Below are 21,916 nucleotides of genomic sequence, written 5' to 3' on the forward strand. Positions count from 1 at the left end.
TGACAGAATCTGAGAGCTGAGCTTTTTTTTATATCATAACTAACCTGCTCTGTCTAGTCTGTCGGTCTCCGTGTCCTCTTTGCTTCTCGATTTTTATGTGCGTGAGAAAATGGATGTGTGGCGTGAGAGCGTGTGAAAAGTGTAAATTGCATGTGTCTCACGGTGAAAGCGTGAGAGTTGGCAGCTTACAGGTATTCAACATTATTTTATTAATCATCTGGCATGCGAGCTTCAGAACCTAAAGTACAGGGCATTGATTGAAGGTCAGAATTACATGAGCTCCGGATGGATTGGCCAGATACTTGCATACCTTCGCAGATGAGCTCACATTAAAAGGTGTCGTGCAGTTTTCACAGGCAGTGAACTCGTACCATAATGTGTCAGTAGCAATATAGAGAGAAAACTGCAAAGTTCTCGAAGTAGTGTGTGACTGCATGGCCGGCCGAGGGAAGTGTTGTAGCCATACAGCAGGGCGACTGTACAAAATTAAAGATAAATAGATAAAAATAACATTTCGTACAGCTACATCTGCTACAGCCCCCTACGGGACCAACGCTACTTCCTTAGCAGCAAGGCACGCAGTAATGGCGGTGCTGCTTTACTTCCGTGTTTCGCCGGATTTGTCTATACAAATGTGGAAATACGGATGATGTACGGAGCTTATTTTTCGTAACATCGCAACATGGAAGAAGAAATTTTTTTTTTTTGAGGTCACGAGATATTCCTCAAGATTCAATTGAGAAACTAAAAGAGGATAAGGTAGGCTAAATTGTGTAACAATAATTATAATTAACCATGAGGCCTTGTCAAGACACTCATATGCATACGTTTGTTGCAAATGTATTTATACCTGACCTTTTCTTTTAGATTAACATAAGTGTCATTGCGATCATGACTGAAGACGAACTGGCAAAATATATCGTCAGATATGGAGATCATCTTGCAGTTAGAGCATTTTGCCGTCAAAGACTCGCTGCATGTGAAACCACCAAGTCCACTGTTCTACATTACGAGACAAGATGCAAAGAGGTGCCAGTACATCTACAAATGACAGGGATTTATTAAACAAACTTTCAGGAATCGGCAATAAACATGCATCTAAAGAGACCAGACGACTGGAAATTGGGTGGCTTCATTTTCATAAACAAGAATTTCACCAAATTCGGACAAGACATGGAGGAGGACCGTACAGAGCCCCTGAGGGGATCTTTGCAAAAAAAAAAATATATACAGACTTTCGCGTGCTCACGAGAGAATTATCGCGTGCTCACGCGTTACAATTTCCGGTTTGCAGTGTCATTACTACAAATGTGGGAATAGGGATGAGATGAGAGTGTGCTTGGAGCATGCCTCCAGAGATGTGTCTTATAGGGAGATGAGAGGGTGTCTCTTACCATTGGAGAAAGCGTTTTTCTTACATGGATCACACCTCAGCCGATATGCAATGGCAGTGACGTAAGTGCACGCAGTTCAAAGTTTTATGACAGTCAGTTTCTTGTGGAATATTAGCCCATTGGTCTTGTGAATAAATTTGGTGTTATATTGTAAAGGTACAGTATGACTGCATTGTTTGTGGACTGTGCTTTACTGTAGGAAAAAAAAGCATGAATATCTCTGTACCTGCAAAGTACTAGTCATTGCAGGCAGCAAAAAACTACATTTAAGATTACACTAAAAACTTAATTGTAATTTAATACATATTTAATTAATTAAAAATATTTTTATACCATCATTCATGACAAAGCGTTATATCATCATCATTAAGCACACAGCAGTTGACAAAACACTTAATGTTTTATTTTAATTAAACAACATACAAATATTTATAATTAAATTAATGTTGTCTTTATTCATTAAAATGCATAATATCAGCGTCATATGCATACATCAGTTACAATTCAAGTCTTATCATAACTGGTAAAACCTGAAAGTCAAAGAAAGAAAACATCTGTATTTTATACTTTCTTTAGACCATATACAATATCACTCAATATTACTATTACATGGTAATGTCGCAAATGGATCCTATACCTGTCGCGACATTCCCTTCTTTGCATTCTCTCATAAAATAACCTTTTTATCATAGTAAAATCTACATAGCCTATCATTCCCAACAAAAGTATTGTTTAGCGCAAAACGTGTTGAAGATTAGTGGACTGGCAGTCGATTCATTAAATAAGCTATTTCCTCACAAAGACAGTTCTGCGAAGCCTCTTCTCCATCTCCATTGATATCCATTAAAAAAAAAAACAGACACTGGTCTCCTTTCCTTTTTTTGGCTGAAGGTGGCTTGTCTTCTAGTGGCTTTTATGCATCCAACTGCATCCATACAGTCTCATCTCATCCCTTTTCCCACATTTGTAGTAATGACACTATAACGCAAACTAGAAATTGTAACGCGTGAGCACGCGATAGTTTTCTCATGCTCACGCAAAAGTTTCTCGTATCCCTATTCCCACGCGAAAGTCTGTATATATATATATATATATATATATATATATTTATTTATTTATTAGTAGTAGTATTATTTTTTTTGCAAAGGTCTCCTCAGGGGCTCCGTAGTATTTACACAAACTGAGAAAGTCAAAAAGTGTTGAGAAATGTCAACTTTATTGCGCTTTTTGTCCAGAAAAGCCACACTTCCCCATTTATTTGCTTTTTGTTAAAGAGCGGTCTTGCCCGGATTAATATTTATCACTGCAATGGTCCAAAGCAGCCAATGAGGCATCTATGTATATTATATGTCTATGGTCAAGCCAACACAATAAATAAGAAGGAAGATACACAAGGAATAGGTGAGCACAATTAAAAACAGAAGGCCTAAGGACTAAAAAAAGAGTGTAGCAAAGGGAAACAAGGAGGCGAGAAAAGCGGAGCACTTTTTCAACACAGAAAAAGGCCTTCCAGGGTGGAACCCTGAGACTCACATCACTGCATATTATTTATGATACAAACCTTTGACCAGTGGTGTGCACAGACCTCCTCAGGGGCAGGGGCGGAAGGACCAAAGAGGGCACTTTTTTAATTATTTAATAAATCACCTGTATTTAAAGCAGTACCCATCTTTCTGTTGTGTTTTTAAATATTTTAATGACTTCCTCACAATTAATTGGAATATCTCGCTCGATGGAGAGCAGCAGTAGGTCAGAGAGCCTCTCTTCATTACAAATGAAAATACATTGATACAATTACAATGCATAACACATCAAACAAAAATAGGGAAATGATGATAATATTACTAAATATTATTTACTTTACCAAACAAAACAGAGAATCAAGTAGATAATTATGAGGAATTCATGTTTAGTTATCTTGATGTTATAAATGTTATGTATGTATTCATGAAAGTGTTAGCTATCATGAAATCAGTAACACTCTACAATAAGGTTTCATTAGTTAAATTTGTTAACATGAACTAATAATGAACTGCACTTCTACAGCATTTATTAATCTTAGGTAATATTAATTTCAGCATTTACTGAAACATTATTAAAATCAAAAGTTGTATTTGTTAACATTAATGCACAGACTGTGACATAACATGAACAAACAATTAAAAGTTGTATTATTATTAACTAAGATTAACAAATAGGCCTACAGTAGCCTAACAAATGTTTTGCTCATGATTAGTTAATGTTAGTTAATATGAATAATAAACAAATGAACCTTATTGTAAAGTGTACTATTAAATCAAAGATATAAATTCCTTACAATTTCGAGTTGGACATGGACTTAAAATTTCCTTTCACTAGATGTATTTCCCCAAGCTAATAACACTTGCTATGGCCTTGGATAAAAACAATGACATTGTCAGACTCAGAATGCGGCTGAAATCGAGTAATACTTATATTATTATTAAACATAACTCCTGCTGCCGCAACTTTTACAGTAGCATGGTAGGAAAAATGTAACTTTTCCATATTAGCTTAATGTTACCTGCTGCTCGTAGTTTGAAGACTCGCGGCGAACTCCTGCATATGAGAACTCCGCCCAAATTTTTCATTTAATATTTTTAGGGCCCAAGCCCTGAAAGGGCGAAGGCCCTATTGTTTTCGGTAGGATTATTTATTATTAGGGCCCAAGCCCTGAAGGGGCGAAGGCCCTATTGTTTTCGTTAGGATTATTATTATTATTATTATTGTTCTTCAAGGGTTCGGGGGCTTTTGGGGCCTTTAACGTGCTCAAAAACTCATGAAACTTTGCACGCAGGTCAGAACCCGCGGCCATTAGGGCCGGGCTGAAGCTGGTACCCGGGCGTGGCAGGGGGGCTCAACAGCGCCCCCTAGAACACAATCTTAAATCTTGGACACATACAAGAACGTATTAGTATGAAACTCGGTACACATATAGATCTCATCGGGCCGAACAACTTTCGCGCTCTAAGTTATTAGCTCTGCCCAACAGGAAGTCAGCTATTATGGGTTGTTTGAAAAACGCATGCTGTGGAATTTAATGTACTCCTCCTAGGGAATTGATCCGATCCACACCAAACTCGGTCAGCATGAAGTCAAGATATTGAGGATGCTAAATTGCGGACGGATTTTTGATATCTCGAACGGTTTGGCCGTGGCGATGAAACGAATTTATAGCGAGAAAAGATAAACAGGAAGTGTGTTATAACTTCTGCATACATTAACTGATCTTGATGAAACTTCCGCAGTGTGTTCGTTGTAAGAGGCCGATCACATGGATGTGACTATTGTGAGTCAAAGTTATAGCGCCACCAACTGGCAGCAGGAAGTGTGTCACTTTCAAAATGCTTTGAAATCACCCTCTTATTTTTACCCGATTTGCTTCAAACTTTATGTGTATAATGTAGACACACGGCAGATGTAGACCTGTGAAAGGTTTATTGATATCTTAAATACTGTTGCCGTGGCAACGCATCAAACTTTAATATTCTTTTCAGATGCTTTTGAGACTCTTAACATACTTGAAATTGGATGAAACTCGACAGACACATCACATTTATTAGCCGGTAGACATGTGCAAAGTTTCAGAAACGGGTGTGGTGAGGGGCTCAGTAGCGCCACCTTTAGTCAAAAATGGGGGCTTAGTTTTAAGTAGAGTCACAAAAATCGTTATGTATATTGTTCTCATCAAGCCGGACAACTTTTTAATTTATAGTCATAAGCTGTGACCAACAGGAAGTGAGATATTTTGGTTTGAATGTGATTTTTTGTAGAATTCTCTCCCTCTCTCTCTCTGCCTCTGCGTCTCTGTGTGTGTGAGGGGTGGGGGGATTTGTCTTTTGAGTGAGATTTGTTTAAAATTCCTGTTTTTCAAGGTTTCAGGGGCTTTTGGGGCCTTTAACGTGCTCGAAAACTCTTGAAACTTTGCACACAGGTCAGAACCCTCGGCCATCAGGGCTGGGCTGAAGCTGGTACCCGGGTGTGGCAGGGGGGCTCAACAGCGCCCCCTGGAATGGGATCCGAACACTTGTCCATAAATCAAACACACTTGCATGTAATGATTTGAAACTCGGTACACATATAGATCACATCGGGCTGAACAACTTTCGTGCTCTAAGTTTTACGCCAGCCCAACAGGAAGTCGGCAATTATGGGTTGTTTGGAGAACGCTTGCTGTGGAATGCGAAGTACTCCTCCTAGAGAATTCATCCAATCCCCACCAAACTCGGTGTGCATGAAGTCAAGACATTTAGGATTCTAAATTGCGGACGGATTTTTGATATCTCGAACGGTTTGGCCGTGGCGAGGAAACGAATTTATGGCGAGAAAAGAGAAACACGAAGTGGTATAACTTCTGCATACATTAACGGATCTTGATGAAACTTCACCAGTGTGTTCGTGGTAAGAGGCCGATCAGATGGATGTAACTATTGTGAGTCAAAGTTATAGCGCCACCAACTGGCAGCAGGAAGTGTGTCACTTTCAAAATGCTTTTGACAAAAGTGGGGGGGTTAGTTTTACCCACAGTTTTAAAAATCAGTACGTACATTGGTCTCATCGAGCCGGACAACTTTCTAATATACAGTTATTAGCTTCGACCAATAGGAAGTCAGATATTTTGGTTTGAATGTGGATTTATTTGCAAATTCAGCCTCTGCTTTTTACCCACTCCTGCTAAGTGTTTTTTTTTTTATTCACACCAAACTTTTTTAACACGATGAAAATACATTAAACATGCTAAATTGTGAACGGATATTAAATATTTCAAACGGTTTTGACATGGCGAGGGATTAAAATAATGTCAAAAAAGGAATCAGAAAACATCTCATATATTCTTAAAATTTAATTATACACCATTTATTTTTATATAAAATTATACAAATATTAGAACTAAACCTATTTTATTCTGTTTTTGCAATTCAAAAAGTATGAAAAAGTTAAAAACAGGCTATTTAGTGCTATTTGTTTCAACAAAAAAGCAAACATAGGGCTATACTGCCCTCTTGTGTCCAAAAGGATATCAAAATAGTATATAAAACGTTTTACTAGGTAGGCCTATTGTATTTAAATATAAATTTATTAGGTATATGACTGTGAGGATATTTTACCATCGGTTAAGCGACGTGTGACACGAGCGGGTGCTTTTAAATCGCTAATATAAAAGTGAAAGTAAAAAAACGGACGTCCGCACGGACATTGATAATGGTGCACGTTGGAAAGAATGATACTTTTAAACATAACACTAAACCGCCATTAGGTGTCGCCAGGCGACCATCTTAATGAGCGAGTCATTGATTCATTCGTTCAAACGATTCATTCCAATGACTGAGTCATTCATGATTGAGACAGATGTTTATGGATTGACCATAAATTGTAACTGTTTATTAACCTGTTGTATGAAATCAATGTCACAGTTTCAATCGTGATTGTATTCAGGAAATAGTTGCCTACTCGTCAAGTGAGGTTGCTTAACTCTATCATATGTTATAAAATATATAAAAACTCCATATTTGTAATTTTTATAGTCAGTATGTTGTTAACTGGGTTGCTTTTTTGTGTGCTGCGCTCATTTGTTTACAATTCTCCTGGAGAAGCAGCATGAGCCTCAGCAGTGCAACCTTGTTACCATTGATCAGTAATACATTTATTATTAACTGCTGATTGCAACTTAAAATGAATGTAATGAAATTAGAATAATCTCTCGTTTTAGTGATTCCCAAGTTATTTTTTTTGTTATTGACGTTCTAATCAGGCTATACTCTGGTCGGGCAAGTAAAATTCTCTTTCAGGTAGGCCTATTGTATTTATATATAAATATATTAGGGATGTGACTGTGATAAAATTTTCCCACCGGTTAATCGACGTGTGACACCGCTGAGCGCTTTTAAATCGCTAACTATAGTATACTATATACTAGTAAAATACAGACGTCCGCACAGACATTGATAATGGTGCGGAGTAGAGCGAGCATTTTCAATTTATTCCTCTGGATGTAGGAATTAACTAAAACATTTTATTTATGTTTTTGTGTCCACTTTTCAACCGCAACCGCGTCACACACACACACACATTCCAGAATTGCAATCTTGACATCGCAGCCTGTTCATTATAGCCCTAATACAATATAATAATAAAAATAGTCAACCTAACATAAACGAATTACACTGCTCTGTTTAAATAGTCAGTAGTACAATTTGTACCATTTACAGTAAGCAGAGCTCCACTGTGATGTTTCCAAGCACATTTTTGCGCGCGTGAAGAGGATGATTTTTTCCATCGATATTGGAACACGAGTGAAGTACAAAGCCTATAATAAAGAATAGTTTAGCATCCAAATACATCGCAAATATTGAAACATTTTGATTCTAATGAGAGGGTTACGTGAGACCAACACTGCTTACTTTCGTTTTTATTTTTACATTAAATTTAAAGGATTTGTTGTGGAATATTTTGAGTGTATCATAAAATCAGAATAAGGTAAGACAAGTAATATTTTCTGTCTTATATATATATATATATATATATATATATATATATATATATATATACACGTGTGTATATATATATATATATGTATATGTGTGTGTGTGTGTGTGTGTGTATACATATATAGATAGATAGATAGATAGATAGATAGATAGATAGATAGATAGATAGATAGATAGATAGATAGATAGATAGATATATAGATAGATACCGGTAGATAGATAGATAGATAGATACCGGTAGATAGATAGATAGATAGATACCGGTAGATAGATAGATAGATAGATACCGGTAGATAGATAGATAGATAGATAGATAGATAGATAGATAGATAGATAGATAGATAGATAGATAGATAGATAGATATAGATTGATAGATAGATATTTATATACATATATATATATATATATATATATATATATAGATAGATAGATAGATAGATAGATATTTATATTTATATATATATATATATATAAATATATAAATAAATAAATATAGCTGCGATCAGCGATGGAGGGCCCAAACCGGTGACACCGCCACCCCGGTGGCTTTAGTGTAACTAAAGGCACCAGGGTGGCGGTGCCACCGGCTTGGGCCCGCAATCGCTGCTCGCAGCTATATTTATTATTATTATTATTATTATTATTATTATTTTGTCAACCTTTCGGGCACTTTTGGGGCCCTTAACATGCTCGAAAACTCTTGAAACTTTGCACACAGGTCAGAACCCGCGGCCATCAGGGCCGGGCTGAAGCTGGTACCCGGGCGTGGCAGGGGGGCTCGACAGCGCCCCCTGGAACGGGATCCGAACACGTGTCCATAAATCAAACACGCTTGCATGTAATAATATGAAACTCGGTACACATGTAGATCTCATCGGGCCGAACAACTTTCGTGCTCTAAGTTTTACGCCAGCCCAACAGGAAGTCGGCTATTATGGGTTGTTTGGAAACGCATGGTCTGGTATTTGAAACACTTCTCCTAGGGAATTCACCCGATCGCCACTAAACTCGGTGGGAATGAAGTCAAGACATTGAGGATGCTAAATTGCGGACGGATTTTTGATATCTCAAACGGTTTGGCCGTGGCGAGGAAACGAATTTATGGCGAATAATGGAAACAGGAAGTGTGTTATAACTTCTGCATACATTAACTGATCTTGATGAAACTTCAGCAGTGTGTTCGTGGTAAGAGGCCGATCACATGGATGTGACTATTGTGAGTCAAAGTTATAGCGCCACCAACTGGCAGCAGGAATATGTCACTTTCAAAATGCTTTGAAATCACCCTCTTATTTTTACCCGATTTGCTTCAAACTTTATGTGTATAATGTAAACACACGGCAGATGTAGACCTGTGAAAGGATTTTTGATATCTTTAATACTGTTGCCGTGGCAACGCTTCAAACTTTAATATTCTTTTTTGATGCTTTTGAAACTCTTAACATACTTGAAATTGGATGAAACTCGACAGACACATCACATTTATTAGCCAGTAGACATGTGCAAAGTTTCAGAAACGGGCGTGGTGAGGGGCTCAGTAGCGCCACCTTTAGTCATAAGTGGGGGGGGTTAGTTTTATCAACAGCAACAAAACTTGGTATGTGTATTGTTCTCATCAAGACGGACAACTTTCTAATTGACATTAACTACCTCCGACCAACAGGAAGAGAGATATTTTGGTTTGAATGTGGATTTTCTGAAGAATTTTCTAACCCTCTCTCTGTGTCTCTGTGTGTGAGAGGGGAGGGGGGAATTTGACTATTGCTTTTATATTGTTAATCAAGGTTTCAGGGGCTTTTGGGGTCCTTAACGTGCTCAAAAACTCTTGAAACTTTGCACACAAGTCAGAACCCCCTGCCATCAGGGACAGGCTGAAGCTGGTACCCGGGCGTGGCAGGGGGGCTCAACAGCGCCCCCTTGAACGGGGTCCCAAAACTTGGTCCATAGATCAAACACGCTTGCATGAATTAATATGAAACTCGGTACACATATAGATCTCATCGGGCCGAACAACTTTCCCCCGGTCAAGTTTTACGCCAGCCCAACAGGAAGTCGGCTATTATTGGTTGTTTGGAAAACGCTTCCTGTGGAATGCGAAGTACTCCTCCTAGAAAATTCACCGTGTCCCCTCCAAACTCGGTGTGCATGTAGTCAAGACTTTGAGGATGCTAAATTGCGGACGGATTTTTGATATCTCGAACGGTTTGGCCGTGGCGAGGAATCGAATTTATGGCGAGAAAAGAGAAACACGAAGTGGAATAACTTCTGCATACATTAACTGATCTTGATGAAACTTCAGCAGTGTGTTCGTGGTAAGAGGCCGATCAGATGGATGTAACTATTGTGATTCAAAGTTATAGCGCCACCAACTGGCAGCAGGAAGTGTGTCACTTTCAACATGCTTTTGACAAAAGTGGGGGGGTTAGTTTTAACTCCAGTAAAAAAAACTCAGTTCATATATTGATCTCATCGACCCGGACAACTTTCTAATTTAAAGTCATTAGCTCTGACCATCAGGAAGTCAGATATTTTGGTCTGAATGTGGATTTTTTTGCAAAATCAGCCTCTGGATTTTTAGCCACCTTTATCTAAGTGGTTATTTTATTCCCACCAAACTTTTTCAACATGATAAAAATATATTAATGATGCTAAATTGTGAACGGATAATAAATATCTCAAACGGTTTTGCTATGGCGAGGGATTAAAGTAATGTCAAAAAAGTAAACACTAAAAGGCTCATATATTCTAAAAATGTAATTATACACCATTTATTACTACATAAAAGTATACAAATATCAGAACTTAACTCATTTTATTCTTTTTTTTTCAATTTAAGAATGAAGTTTAAGTTTAAAAACTGCCAGAATGGTTGTTTAGTCTAAACAATAAATAAATAAAGTCAAACATAGTGCTATACTGCCCTCTTGTGTTCAAAATCAGGTAGGCCTATTATATCTATATAAAAATATACTAGGGATGTGACGGTGAGAATATTTTACCACCGGTTAACTGACGTGTGACACTGCTGGGGGCTTTTTAATCGCTAACTTAAAAACGAAAGTAAAATATGTTCGTCCGCACGGACATTGATAATGGTGCGGAGCAGAGCGAGCGTTTTCAATAAATTCCTATGGAAGGAGGAATGACCTAAGAAACTTTGACTCTGTTCTGCTCGTTCCTCGCTGAGGACGCGCACCATTATGAATGCCTGTGCAGCCGTGAGCATTTTAGTTTCATTTTCGGGGCGGATTGCTTGAATGTATTTTAAAAAAGCACAATGTTGTGTTTTATTGCTACTGTACAAAAATATAAGTTAACACTTTGCAGTTTGAATGATGTTCTGAACAAAATGACAGAGTATGTTTTTATGTGTCCACTGTTCAATCGCGCCCTCGTTTTAGTGATTCCCAAGTTATTTTTTCATTTAAGTTTTTTTCATTGTTCTAATCAGGTCAGGCAAGTAAAATGATCTGTCTTATCCCTTACATTTTTATATAATTATATAAATATATAATACACTTCTGTTCAAAAATTTGGCGTCAGTAAGATTTTTAAGCTAAGTTTCTTCTGCTCACCAAGGCTGCATTTATTTGATTAAAAATACAAACAAAAACAGTAATATTGTAAAATAGTATTCCAATTTAAAACAGCTGCTTTCTATTTTAATATATTTTAAACTGTTATTTATTCCTGTGATCAAAGCTGAGTTTTCAGCATCATTATTCCAGTCGTCACTGTCACATGATCCTTCAGAAATTATTCTAATATGATGATTGATGCTCAAGAAACATTCATTATTATTTTAAATGTTGAAAACAGTTATGTACAGTCTTTGATGAATAGAAAGTTCAAAAGAACAGCATTTATCTGAAATCTAAAGCTTTTGTAACATTAAACACTACCGTTCAGAAGTTTGGGGTCAGTAATAATTTTAATTTTATTTTTGGGGGAAATAAATAAATAAATCAATACTTTTATTCATCGAGAATGAGTTAAACTGATAAAAAGTTACAGTACAGACATTTATAATGTTAAAAAAAATTATATTTGAAATAAATGCTGTTCTTTTGAACTTTACATTCATCAACGCATTTTGAAAAAAAATCTGTACACAACTGTTTTCAACATTGAAAATAATAATTAATATTTATTGACCATCAATCATCATATTAGAATGGTTTCTGAAGGATCATGTGACACTGAAGACGGGAGTAATGATGCTGAAAACTCAGCTTTGATCACATAAATTAATTACAGTGTAAAATATTTTAAAATAGAAAACAGCTGTTTTAAATTGGAATAATATTTCACAATATTACTGTTTTTGTTTGTATTTTTAATCAAATAAATGCAGCCTTGGTGAGCAGAAGAGACTTCTCCTAAAAAAAATTTTGTATAATATATATATATATATATATATATATATATATATATATATATATATATATATATATATATATATATAAATATAGCTGCGAGCAGCGATGGAGGGCCAAAGCCGGCGGTACCGCCACCCCAGTGCCTTTAGGTAACTAAAGGCACCGGGGTTGCGGTGCCACCGGCTTGGGCCCGTAATCGCTGCTCGCAGCTATATTTTTGTATTATTATTGTTAGAGGCAATGGTGTTGCCACTAAATGATGTTGACCACCCCTACACCCCCACCCCCCCCCCCCCCACACACACACACACACACACACACACACACACACACAAACACACACACCCCACCCCTTTGACACACAAGTCTACACACGCATCATATAAAATGAGCAGACAATATATTTCAGATTCATTTGATCAGCTCACCCGTGAATTTAATGGTAAAGAAAACTGAAAAATGTATCACATAAATCATATTATGATTTAAAAGAAACCATTATTATTGTTATACATATGTTTTTGTAATATGTTTATAATGTTTAATGATGGCGATATTGTTAATATGATAAATTTTATGATGACATTATCATTATGTAAAATATAATAATTTGACAGTAATGTTGACATTTTCTTATCTCACTACAGATGATGGGGCAGTTCCAGATTTACCTTGTTGTTTTCTGGGCATTGCTTCTCATGACCACTTCTGGAGAGGATGACATAGGTGCATCAAAAGAGTGTGAGGGTGCTCCCTTTGTTCCAGGGCACAATCTTGCGGGAGAGGGATTTGATGTTGTGACCATGGAGCGAAAAGGATCTTACGTGATCGACACGGAGAAATGGGATTTAGGAAACGGCACTTGTAAAATGAGCAAAAACAATTACATGAATGGAATAAAACAGAAGCTACCAGCAGCAGTTGTGTTCTGGAGGACCCTGCCAAAGTGTTCAATGAAAGTCTCCAGTCAGATCTTTGAATCAAGTGAAGCACTGGTCAATGATTCATCATCAGCACTCTCAGTCAGCTGGAAAGTTGGTTTAGATAAGAAGGCTGCTGGATTTACAGTCGGAGGCACTCATTCCAGGGAAGCGAAATTTGCAATGACAAAATCAAAAGAAGACAAATACAGTTTCACCAAACATGAAGTTGCATGCAGCTTTTACAGGTGAGAGAGCTGGGTTGCTTTTCCTCATAGAATGACAAAAAAAATGTTTAACTTTAACTGTAATCTGCTCCCTCTTTGGTCCCACTGAATTCAAGTTTGTTTACTGTTTCTTTACAGATATGGTCTAACTGAAAAGCCTCCTCTTCATGCAGAGTTTCTTGAAGCAATTAAATCACTCCCTGCATCCTACAATCGAGATGCCTACCGCAACCTGATCACCACATATGGCACTCACTTTACCACAGGTGTCAAGTTAGGGGGGAAAATGAAAGCAATAACAGCCATCAAAACATGTCAGGCAACAGTGAGTGGGCTTACAGACACTGCAGTGAAAGACTGTTTGGATGTAGAAGCCTCTGGTTTATACAAAGGAGGAATTATGAAGGCAGAGAACAATATGTGTAAAGAACTGAAAAAGAAGATGGGCACAAATCAAAAGTTCAGTACCATGTTCAGTGAGCGTCAGACAGAGATTATCGGAGGAAACATAAATGGAGAACATCTGCTTTTTGATGGTTCATCACACCCAAATTCCCTTAAGACCTGGCTTGAGTCTTTGAAGAGCCTCCCTGACATTGTGTACTACTCTCTGAAACCCCTCCATTTCTTACTGAGTGAAAAACACCCTGCCAGGAAAGGACTGAAGAGAGCTGTTGAAGAATACATAATAGAAAATGCCCTCATTAAGGTTTGCTCAGAGTCTTGCAAGATTGGCAGGAAGTGCAGTGCAAGAGACCGATGTGCTTGTGTTTGTGAAAGTAGTAAAATTATAAAGTCTAACTGCTGTCCACCTGAAAAAGGACTTGCCACCCTGAAAGTCTACAACCTTAGAGCCAAAGGTCTGTATGGAGATGCAACTACTCAAACAGATGGTGTTGTAACAGTTAAATATGGCACACAAATCAAGCGCACTGCGACTATTGATAATAATGACAATCCACGTTGGCGAGAAACATTTGAGTTTGTTCCTATTAAGATTAGCATGGCCAATAGACTAACCTTTAAAGTGTTTGATGCAGACAGCTACTGGAACAGCGACCTCCTTGGTACATGCTCTTTTAAACTTAGAAGTGGAGTTGTGAAGGACGCTTGTGTTTTTAAATATGGCACCTTCTTTTTTACCTATGAAGTGAAATGTGCTCCCAGTCTAAATGGCCCACAGTGTTATGAATACAAACCTTCTCCAATGGCTTCCCCTCTGGCTGACATTTTCAGCTCAAGAAATGGTGTTCTGGTTAAAGACATGCCCAGGCTTGAATCAGCTCACAATAACTCAAAAAAGTTAAACTTCAAGAGAATTTATGGAAAGCTATTTTTGCTGTGACCTGCATCTTAAATCCATCCTTGCATGAAAAATAGCCTAACAGCACTTTCATCTGCGATAGAAAATAAGTGTATTAGTATAATTTGCTTAGTTCTTCTTCCATTGCTTTTCTTCTTTCTGTGTTTTTGCATTAAAAAGCATTTTTAAAGACAGATTTGTGTGTTTGTGTTCTTTTGGGTTTATTATTATTGCAAAATGTAATAGCAACTTACAGTGCACTCAGGCAGTGCTGGTCCTTCCCTAAATTGTATATATTTATATTGTATATATTTATATATTTATATTGTACACAATCATATTTCATTATCACGGTTCACATTTGCAGGCAGAGAGAAATAGGTTGAAATCTCTTGTACATCGCTAGTATGCTATTTTGAATTCAACCATAGACTTTTTTTCACTGTCGGTTGCAATAAGTTCTAATATACCTCAGTATGACTCACATGACAATTCTCTGGTGATGGCTCAAAACAAATGTTGGAACTGTACATGCATATATATATAAGTAGGCTATATGTAGGACCTAAATTGTGCTCCTTAAATCACGAAAATTTTGCTTCATCCATCACATCTCTTATTCATCAACAATGCAAGAAAAACTGAAATACTGTTCAGTTAATATTTTTTCTCATGCATTAAAACTGCAGGGTTTCCATTGTATTTCTAAGAAGGCCAATTGATGTGATACATTTAAGTGTCTGTGGTTTTTAAGTATGTTTCTGAGCTTCAGCATTTCACACATCAGCTGAGCTGAAATGCATTCAGCAACCTCTCTGTATCATGCACACCACTTTAAGACTTAGGCTAAACTAGCACAGTGTTTTTGTTTGTTTGTTTTTTAATAAGGGGGGTGGGGGGCTGTGTTCTAAGTACTAAGAAATGCAAACAAGCGAAAGGCACACACATGTGCACGTTTATTAGAGACTGTTGGCATTTTAAAATAAGTCTCACAAAAGATTCACCATCACTGAATTTACTGGCAATAGTTCCACAATGCCACCTACAAATGACTGGAATATTTTACATTTTGTAATAAGTAAATAAATGTAATAAGATCAGTATAAACTCAAACGGCATTTGTTTCAAAATTGTGACAGAAACACGGGGTTTTATTTTTAATTGTTGTGGTTAATGCAAGCGTAGTTAGCCTATTTCTGTAGTTCCAAAATAACATTTTAAAACAATTCCAAATTAGCATGCCAATAAGGAAATATCAGCGTTGTCCCTTCAAAAAGGCAAACTTACGTCCTAATATCGCAACGTCAGAGTAATACATAGCTGTGATTGGCTGCTGCCGAAAGGCGGGTCTAATCTACAGCGCCTAGGAAGAAGAAGACGGCCATCTGCGTGAGGTCGCAGGCCTTTGTGGTGAGTTTAAAGGATGATCTTAAAGACAGAAATTGCTGAGAATATTCTTTACTAGAAAAGCAGCCCGCATTTTTATTCTGTAGTCTGGGTTTATATTGTTTTCAAATGAGCAACATGTCAGCTGCTGACTTAAGTATCGGCTGTTTTAGCAGCATGCTATGTAGTTACCTAAAAAGACGACACTGCAGCCTCAAACACATCACATACGTGAGCTGACATCAAGTCACATCGATACGAGCGATCTGTCGCCGATAGTCGGCTGCTTGAAAGACTGCTACAACAAAACAGTTTACGATATAGGGCCTTTTACCACCATATGAACTGGCATGCAATTTTAAGTAATTCAGAACAGGAAAACGTGTTAATTCTGAAAATCTAAAATAAATAATAAAATGACTGATGAATATGATGCATGCAGAATTGAATTTTTAATTTATGTAGTTTTTCCTTATTAATTTATTATTATTATTACTATTATTGGTGTTGTCTTTATTATTATACTTATGTTCATTTAGTTTTATTGTATTTTAACTTGTATTTTGTTTATGGTTTTTTTTGCAATTTACATTTAACCCCATCTTATTGACAGGTGGTAGGCTAGTAACATTTGATAAGTTACATCTGATCTCATTTAATTAAATCTAATCTAATTTAATCAGATAATTAAAAGCTATTAGGTAAATGTGTGTGATTAAAAAAGGAGTAAAAAAGAGTTTTTTGTTTGTTTTTTGTTTTTGTTTTTCCCCTAGATGCCCAGACACTGCTCTGCTGTAGGTTGCAAGTCAAGAGACACAAAAGACGTCCGGAAATCTGGAATCACTTTTCACAGGTGCATATAAATGTTTCCAAATCAGTAGTGGCCATGTTGAAAAACTGACTGAATATTTTATTATTTGCATTCAGACCTTTTTCTTACTTCTGTTCATGACCCTAACAGAACAGACCTGTGACCAACAAGTTGGGAACCAGCTGAACAACTACTGTATAACACAGGGTTCCTCAAACTCGGTCCTGGAGGGGCGCTGTCCTGCAGAGTTTAGCTCCAACCCTGATCAAACACAACTACCTGTGAGTTTCTAGTGATCCTGAAGACATTGATTAGCTTGCTCAGGTGTGTTTGATCAGGGTTGGAGCTAAACTCTGCAGGACAGTGGCCCTCCAGGACCGAGTTTGAGGAACCCCTGGTATAACATGTTTATATTTACACTGACACAGGTGGTTTAATTTTGATTAAGCATTAAAAAGCTGATTTTAAAAATGACAATTACAATAGAAAGTGTATGTGATCTACAGTCTAATAGTTTGAGAACTGCCAACATCTTGGTCAGCTCAAGAGAAACTTTAATGATTAATATCTGCCCCCTAGTGATCAGTTCACTTAACTACATGGGATTGTTAATAATAATTTGCATTGGTCTCAACTTATTGTCCATATTCTTGTTTTGTCTGTTGAAAAAGAGTGTAAAAGAATAAAATATGTCTCAGCTGCAGTTGCTCAAGGGGGTAATTAAATGATCTTAACTTGTCAATATTGTTTATGATGTTACATTTTCCAGGTTGCCAAAGAAGGGAAACCCTCGCCGCACAACTTGGATTATCAACTCTCATCGCAAAGGCCCTGAGGGAAAAGGCCAGTGGGACCCCCAGAGTGGTTTCATCTATTTCTGTTCTAAACACTTCTCCCCTGATAGCTTTGAACTCTCTGGAGTCAGGTCTGCTGCTTATCAGACTCATAACTTTTCATAGAAGCAATGACCAAAAAAACTTTACGTTTAATTCTGCTGTTAAAAATACAATATATTTAGAAGATTAGAAAATAATGTTGATGCCTCTTTTTCTTTATTTTTTTTTATTTTTTAGTGGCTATCGCAGACTGAAGGATGATGCGATTCCCACTGTATTTGAAATTCAGCCTCATGAAAGAGGCACTGCTGGGAAATGTGCAACGAAACGGAGAGGCAGACCTCGAAATGTGGATAAACGTATCAGGTGGGTACCTAAAGCTAAAAAAAAAAAAAAAGATATTTATTGTGCTATAGTGAACTCTGACCCTATGTATGACCCTATGCGTAAGCTTAGGTGAGAGTAGACGCCTCTCGCGGTTCAAACAAATAGGGCTGGGTAACAAATGAAGCTACCCTGACATTTCTCTTTAAAAATTCTCCTTTTAGACTTCTAATTCGTGACTGGTGTTTTGTTTTGCTCTATCCTATGTATGTGCTTCCACGTTCATCGAAAGATCACTTTACCGGAAGCCAGTGATTATAGTTTTAAAGTTATTAATATGAATCATTTTCTTACAAAAACGCACGTTTTTAATATGTACTACAGGTACTTGATTTTAACTATAATGTGTTATTCAATATTAAATGTAATAAATTGCAACTTCATCATTACAAATGTGTAGTTACAAAAAAAAACTGTAATATTGTTAAATATTATGCCAAATTAAAATAACTGTTTTCTATTTTAATATATTTTCAAATGTAATTTATTCCTGTGGTCAAAGTTGAATTTTCAGCATCATTACTCCAGTCTTCAATGTCACATGATCCTTCAGAAATCATTCTAATATGCGGATTTGATGCTCAGAAAACATTCATTATTATTATCAATGTTGAAAACAGTTTCTTTGATGAATAGAAAGTTCAAAAGACAATAGAATTATAAAAATGACATCTAAAGCTGTGCTTAATTTTTTTCAGTGTCAAGAACTCCAATGATAATGAAGGATCAGAAAGCCATGAGATCTTCAACAATGAGACTGTGGTGCAAAAAGTAGCAGATAATGAGTGTGAAAAAGGCGAAGGGGAGGATAAGCATGGGCAGCCTTCATCTGAGGCTCCTCAAACTTCTGAAGAGACATTATTAGATGAACAATCTCCTGACCCCTCTTCTCCTCAACCTTCTCCACGTCCACCTTCTCCATCCTGTTACATGAAGCGTCTCCCCCCGCCTCCTGGCTTTTACTTGCCGAAAGAGCACAACTACGCTCAGTTGTGCCCTCTAGTGTGGCGAAAGCGCTACGACAAAGCAATCGACAGCTTGGAAAAAGCGTTGCGTCTTCTGAGTGCCGCCCGCCGGCGGGAGAACCGCCTGCGCCACGCACTGCTGCGCCTCAGAGAGAACCGACTTAGGAGTACCCTATCTCGCTCACGAGACGGGGTGAAAGGGAAGGAGGCCCGAGGAGGTAGGTTTTCAAGCTGGGCTGCTCAAAAGGGACAAGGGACGAAGGTGGAGAGAGGTTGCAATCTTGAGGGATTGGAGGAGAGTGCAAATGAAGGCACAACTGATGAAATAGATCTTCTCGCTGAGGGATGGAACGGACAGGGACAGACGAGGGCAAAAGTCACAGCGGAAGAAGAAGAAGGGTGCTGTTTTTATTGCGGAAGGGACAATGAAGGAAACAAAATAAGTGGGTACAAAGATTCAACTCTAGGACCTGATGAGGTTCAAGGATCTCAGGCAAGACATAAACCTAAGAGAATCCAGGAAGTCAAAAGGAAAGCAAAGGTGCTCAAAGAACAAAAGCCAGAGAACTCTAGGACTGATGTGGCACCTGTGGAGCAACAAAGCTACTACTTATATTACTGTGAGAGCGCAGAGAATGAGGACACAATGCAGATGGTCACCATGGAATTGCAACCGCATCAATTGAACACAGAGGAGGAAGCATCTCTTGAGCTCCACGATAATGCAGAAGCTATCCAGGAACTCGCTCTACTTCATCCACAGACTGACATGCACACTGCGCCTGGACCTATTCAATACTCGGCAACAATACAGGAAACTTCTTCACCATTCCAGCTACAGCAAATCCAAGTGCTTCATCCGCATCAACAACTTCTTCTCACTGACCCCGCCACAAAGGAAAAGAGCGAAATGGAAATCGAGCAGGGAGAGGGACAGCAGTTTTTCTGGGTACAGGAAAAGACTGATGATCATGTCCTACTGATGCCAGTTGTTACTGAAACAGGGGAAAGGAACAGAGTCGACGTTGAGACTGTGCAGCCTCAGGCCATATTGGATAGATTTCATTCAAAGGCCACCGAAGAAAGGGATGGAGTGACTGTGAAGTGTGATTCCATGATACTGACATCTACGGGGTGGGAAAACGGACAGCTCACACACCAGTCGGACCTGAGGCACACAGCAGTGGGGGGAGATGTCAGGGAGAGACTGAAGGAACATTTAGAGGGGTTTCAGCTTCAGCTTAGCAGCGAGTTTATTGACTGATATGTCTCTCTTGTTACATTACTATCTAATGGTTTTATTCTCCACTTACAGAACATGAACGGACTCTTCAGTTGACTTTGGCTAATATGTATGAAAGACATCAGCATCATTTTCATATGTTGGCAGAATGTTGATTAATAGACATTTAATACAGCGGTATTTTAATTGGAAAGTCATAATTCAATAAAACTCTTTGGCTACTAAATGTGTATGTTTGGAAATGTTTAGTAATTGGATTCAATAATACAGATAAATAATTTTTTCCTGACATTGACTGTGTTCAAAAAGGCTAAAATTACAGTTAAAAGCTAAAAGAACTTGGGAACTAATTTGAATTCAGGTTTGAAACCTACTCCATTATTCTTCCCAGTCACATTCATACCCATGAACACCCATTATGTAGTAGGTTTTGAAACAATTGTTTGTTCCCTCAACTGTAATGATCAAGTTTTGCTTTCATGAAGAATAGGAAAAATAAATGCAATTTTTCTACTTTCTGTTTGTCAAACATCCTGAAAAATGTATAGCAGCACAACTATTTTCAACATTGATAATAAGATTTTTTTTTTTTTTTGAGCACCAAATCAGCATCAAATTGGAATAATATTTCACAGTATTAATGTTCTTTTTACTCTGTTTTGATTAAATAAATGCATATTTTGAGCATGAGGTGAGCATGAGAGACCTGAATCTTACCAATCCTAAACTTTTCAATGGTAACATAAACATCTTATAGGGAATATTTTTCATTGACAATGTCGCCTTTGGCCTATAATAAGGCAGACTTAATTTTCAGGTTAGTGATAAAGTAAAAAGCCTCCCTAATTTTGTTCTTCAATTCACAAAGCAAGAGAGGGGCTGGGTTGACTTATGTGATTAAAAAAATCAAGTTGTTTCTATCATTCAATTTACATGTTTTTCTGCTGGTAGTTTTTTAACAATTGAAGTTCCATTATTTTGCAACGTGTTTGTTACTTTCTCACTCAGATACTGAGTATTTACAAATTACCTCAAATTATAATAAAACCCACAACCACTCGGGGATCTTCTCTCTCTGCCCAGGTCAACATCTCAGCACCCAGCTTTAAATTTTAAACACTCCATTATATTATTATCACCCCAGCAATTTTTTTTTATCTCAGTTAAACAGTATTAGGCTGTAGTCCAAACAATCTGATGATATATTATAGGCCTTTTTTTAGTTGAGTTGTTTGATGTGGAGTAGGCTTGATTCTGTTTTCTTCAGAATTCTGTGAATACTGTCCATCTGCAGATGCTGAATAAAGGAGATAAAGCATGTCTATTTCACTGAAGGCGCATATTGCACGTAGGACATGGTGACCGTAAGGTCAATTTAAATGTAACAATGGACAATATTACCATAATGGCCCTTATTACCATAATGTGAATTTCCTCTCATTAAAAAAACTCACTTGCAGTATAGGCTAATGTATTTTAGACCAATTTAGATCTATTTGTTCTGTTGCAGCCATTTCTAAAATGTGCTTTATTCCCCGTCATTTGTTAATGTGACCACCAG

General features: G+C 37.5%; 2 protein-coding genes across 3 annotated transcripts; both read left to right on the top strand.

Annotated features, from left to right (window-relative positions):
* The first annotated feature begins 434 nt into the window (after positions 1-434).
* LOC311299229 (perforin-1-like) lies at positions 435-14,924 on the top strand. 2 transcript variants are annotated; one of them, XM_084422693.1, is made up of 4 exons: positions 435-759; positions 868-1,029; positions 12,928-13,448; positions 13,566-14,924. In XM_084422693.1, the coding sequence occupies exons 2-4, from the start codon at positions 892-894 to the stop codon at positions 14,770-14,772; spliced, it is 1,866 nt and encodes a 621-aa protein (XP_084278819.1). In that variant the 5' UTR covers positions 435-759; positions 868-891; the 3' UTR covers positions 14,773-14,924. The 2 variants fall into 2 exon arrangements, with proteins under 2 accessions (XP_084278819.1, XP_084278820.1); XM_084422694.1 differs by lacking the exons at positions 435-759; positions 868-1,029 and adding an exon at positions 12,678-12,722.
* Positions 14,925-16,028: 1,104 nt separating this feature from the next.
* Positions 16,029-21,031, top strand: thap7 (THAP domain containing 7). Its single transcript, XM_084422785.1, has 5 exons — positions 16,029-16,140; positions 16,890-16,969; positions 17,697-17,852; positions 18,001-18,129; positions 18,846-21,031. The coding sequence occupies exons 2-5, from the start codon at positions 16,890-16,892 to the stop codon at positions 20,374-20,376; spliced, it is 1,896 nt and encodes a 631-aa protein (XP_084278911.1). The 5' UTR covers positions 16,029-16,140; the 3' UTR covers positions 20,377-21,031.
* The last annotated feature ends 885 nt before the right edge of the window (positions 21,032-21,916 follow it).

This window comes from Rutilus rutilus (genome assembly GCF_951802725.1).
Source record: "Rutilus rutilus genome assembly, chromosome: 11".
NCBI classification, from domain to species: Eukaryota; Metazoa; Chordata; class Actinopteri; order Cypriniformes; family Leuciscidae; genus Rutilus; species Rutilus rutilus.

Coding starts and splice junctions, on each gene's coding strand:
- LOC311299229 (XM_084422693.1), top strand. CDS start 892: ATGACTGAAGACGAACTGGCAAAATATATCGTCAGATATGGAGATCAT. Junction 1,030..12,927: donor ACGAGACAAGATGCAAAGAG/GTGCCAGTACAT, acceptor ATCTCACTACAG/ATGATGGGGCAGTTCCAGAT. Junction 13,449..13,565: donor GTTGCATGCAGCTTTTACAG/GTGAGAGAGCTG, acceptor GTTTCTTTACAG/ATATGGTCTAACTGAAAAGC.
- thap7 (XM_084422785.1), top strand. CDS start 16,890: ATGCCCAGACACTGCTCTGCTGTAGGTTGCAAGTCAAGAGACACAAAA. Junction 17,853..18,000: donor TTTGAACTCTCTGGAGTCAG/GTCTGCTGCTTA, acceptor TTTATTTTTTAG/TGGCTATCGCAGACTGAAGG. Junction 18,130..18,845: donor AATGTGGATAAACGTATCAG/GTGGGTACCTAA, acceptor AATTTTTTTCAG/TGTCAAGAACTCCAATGATA.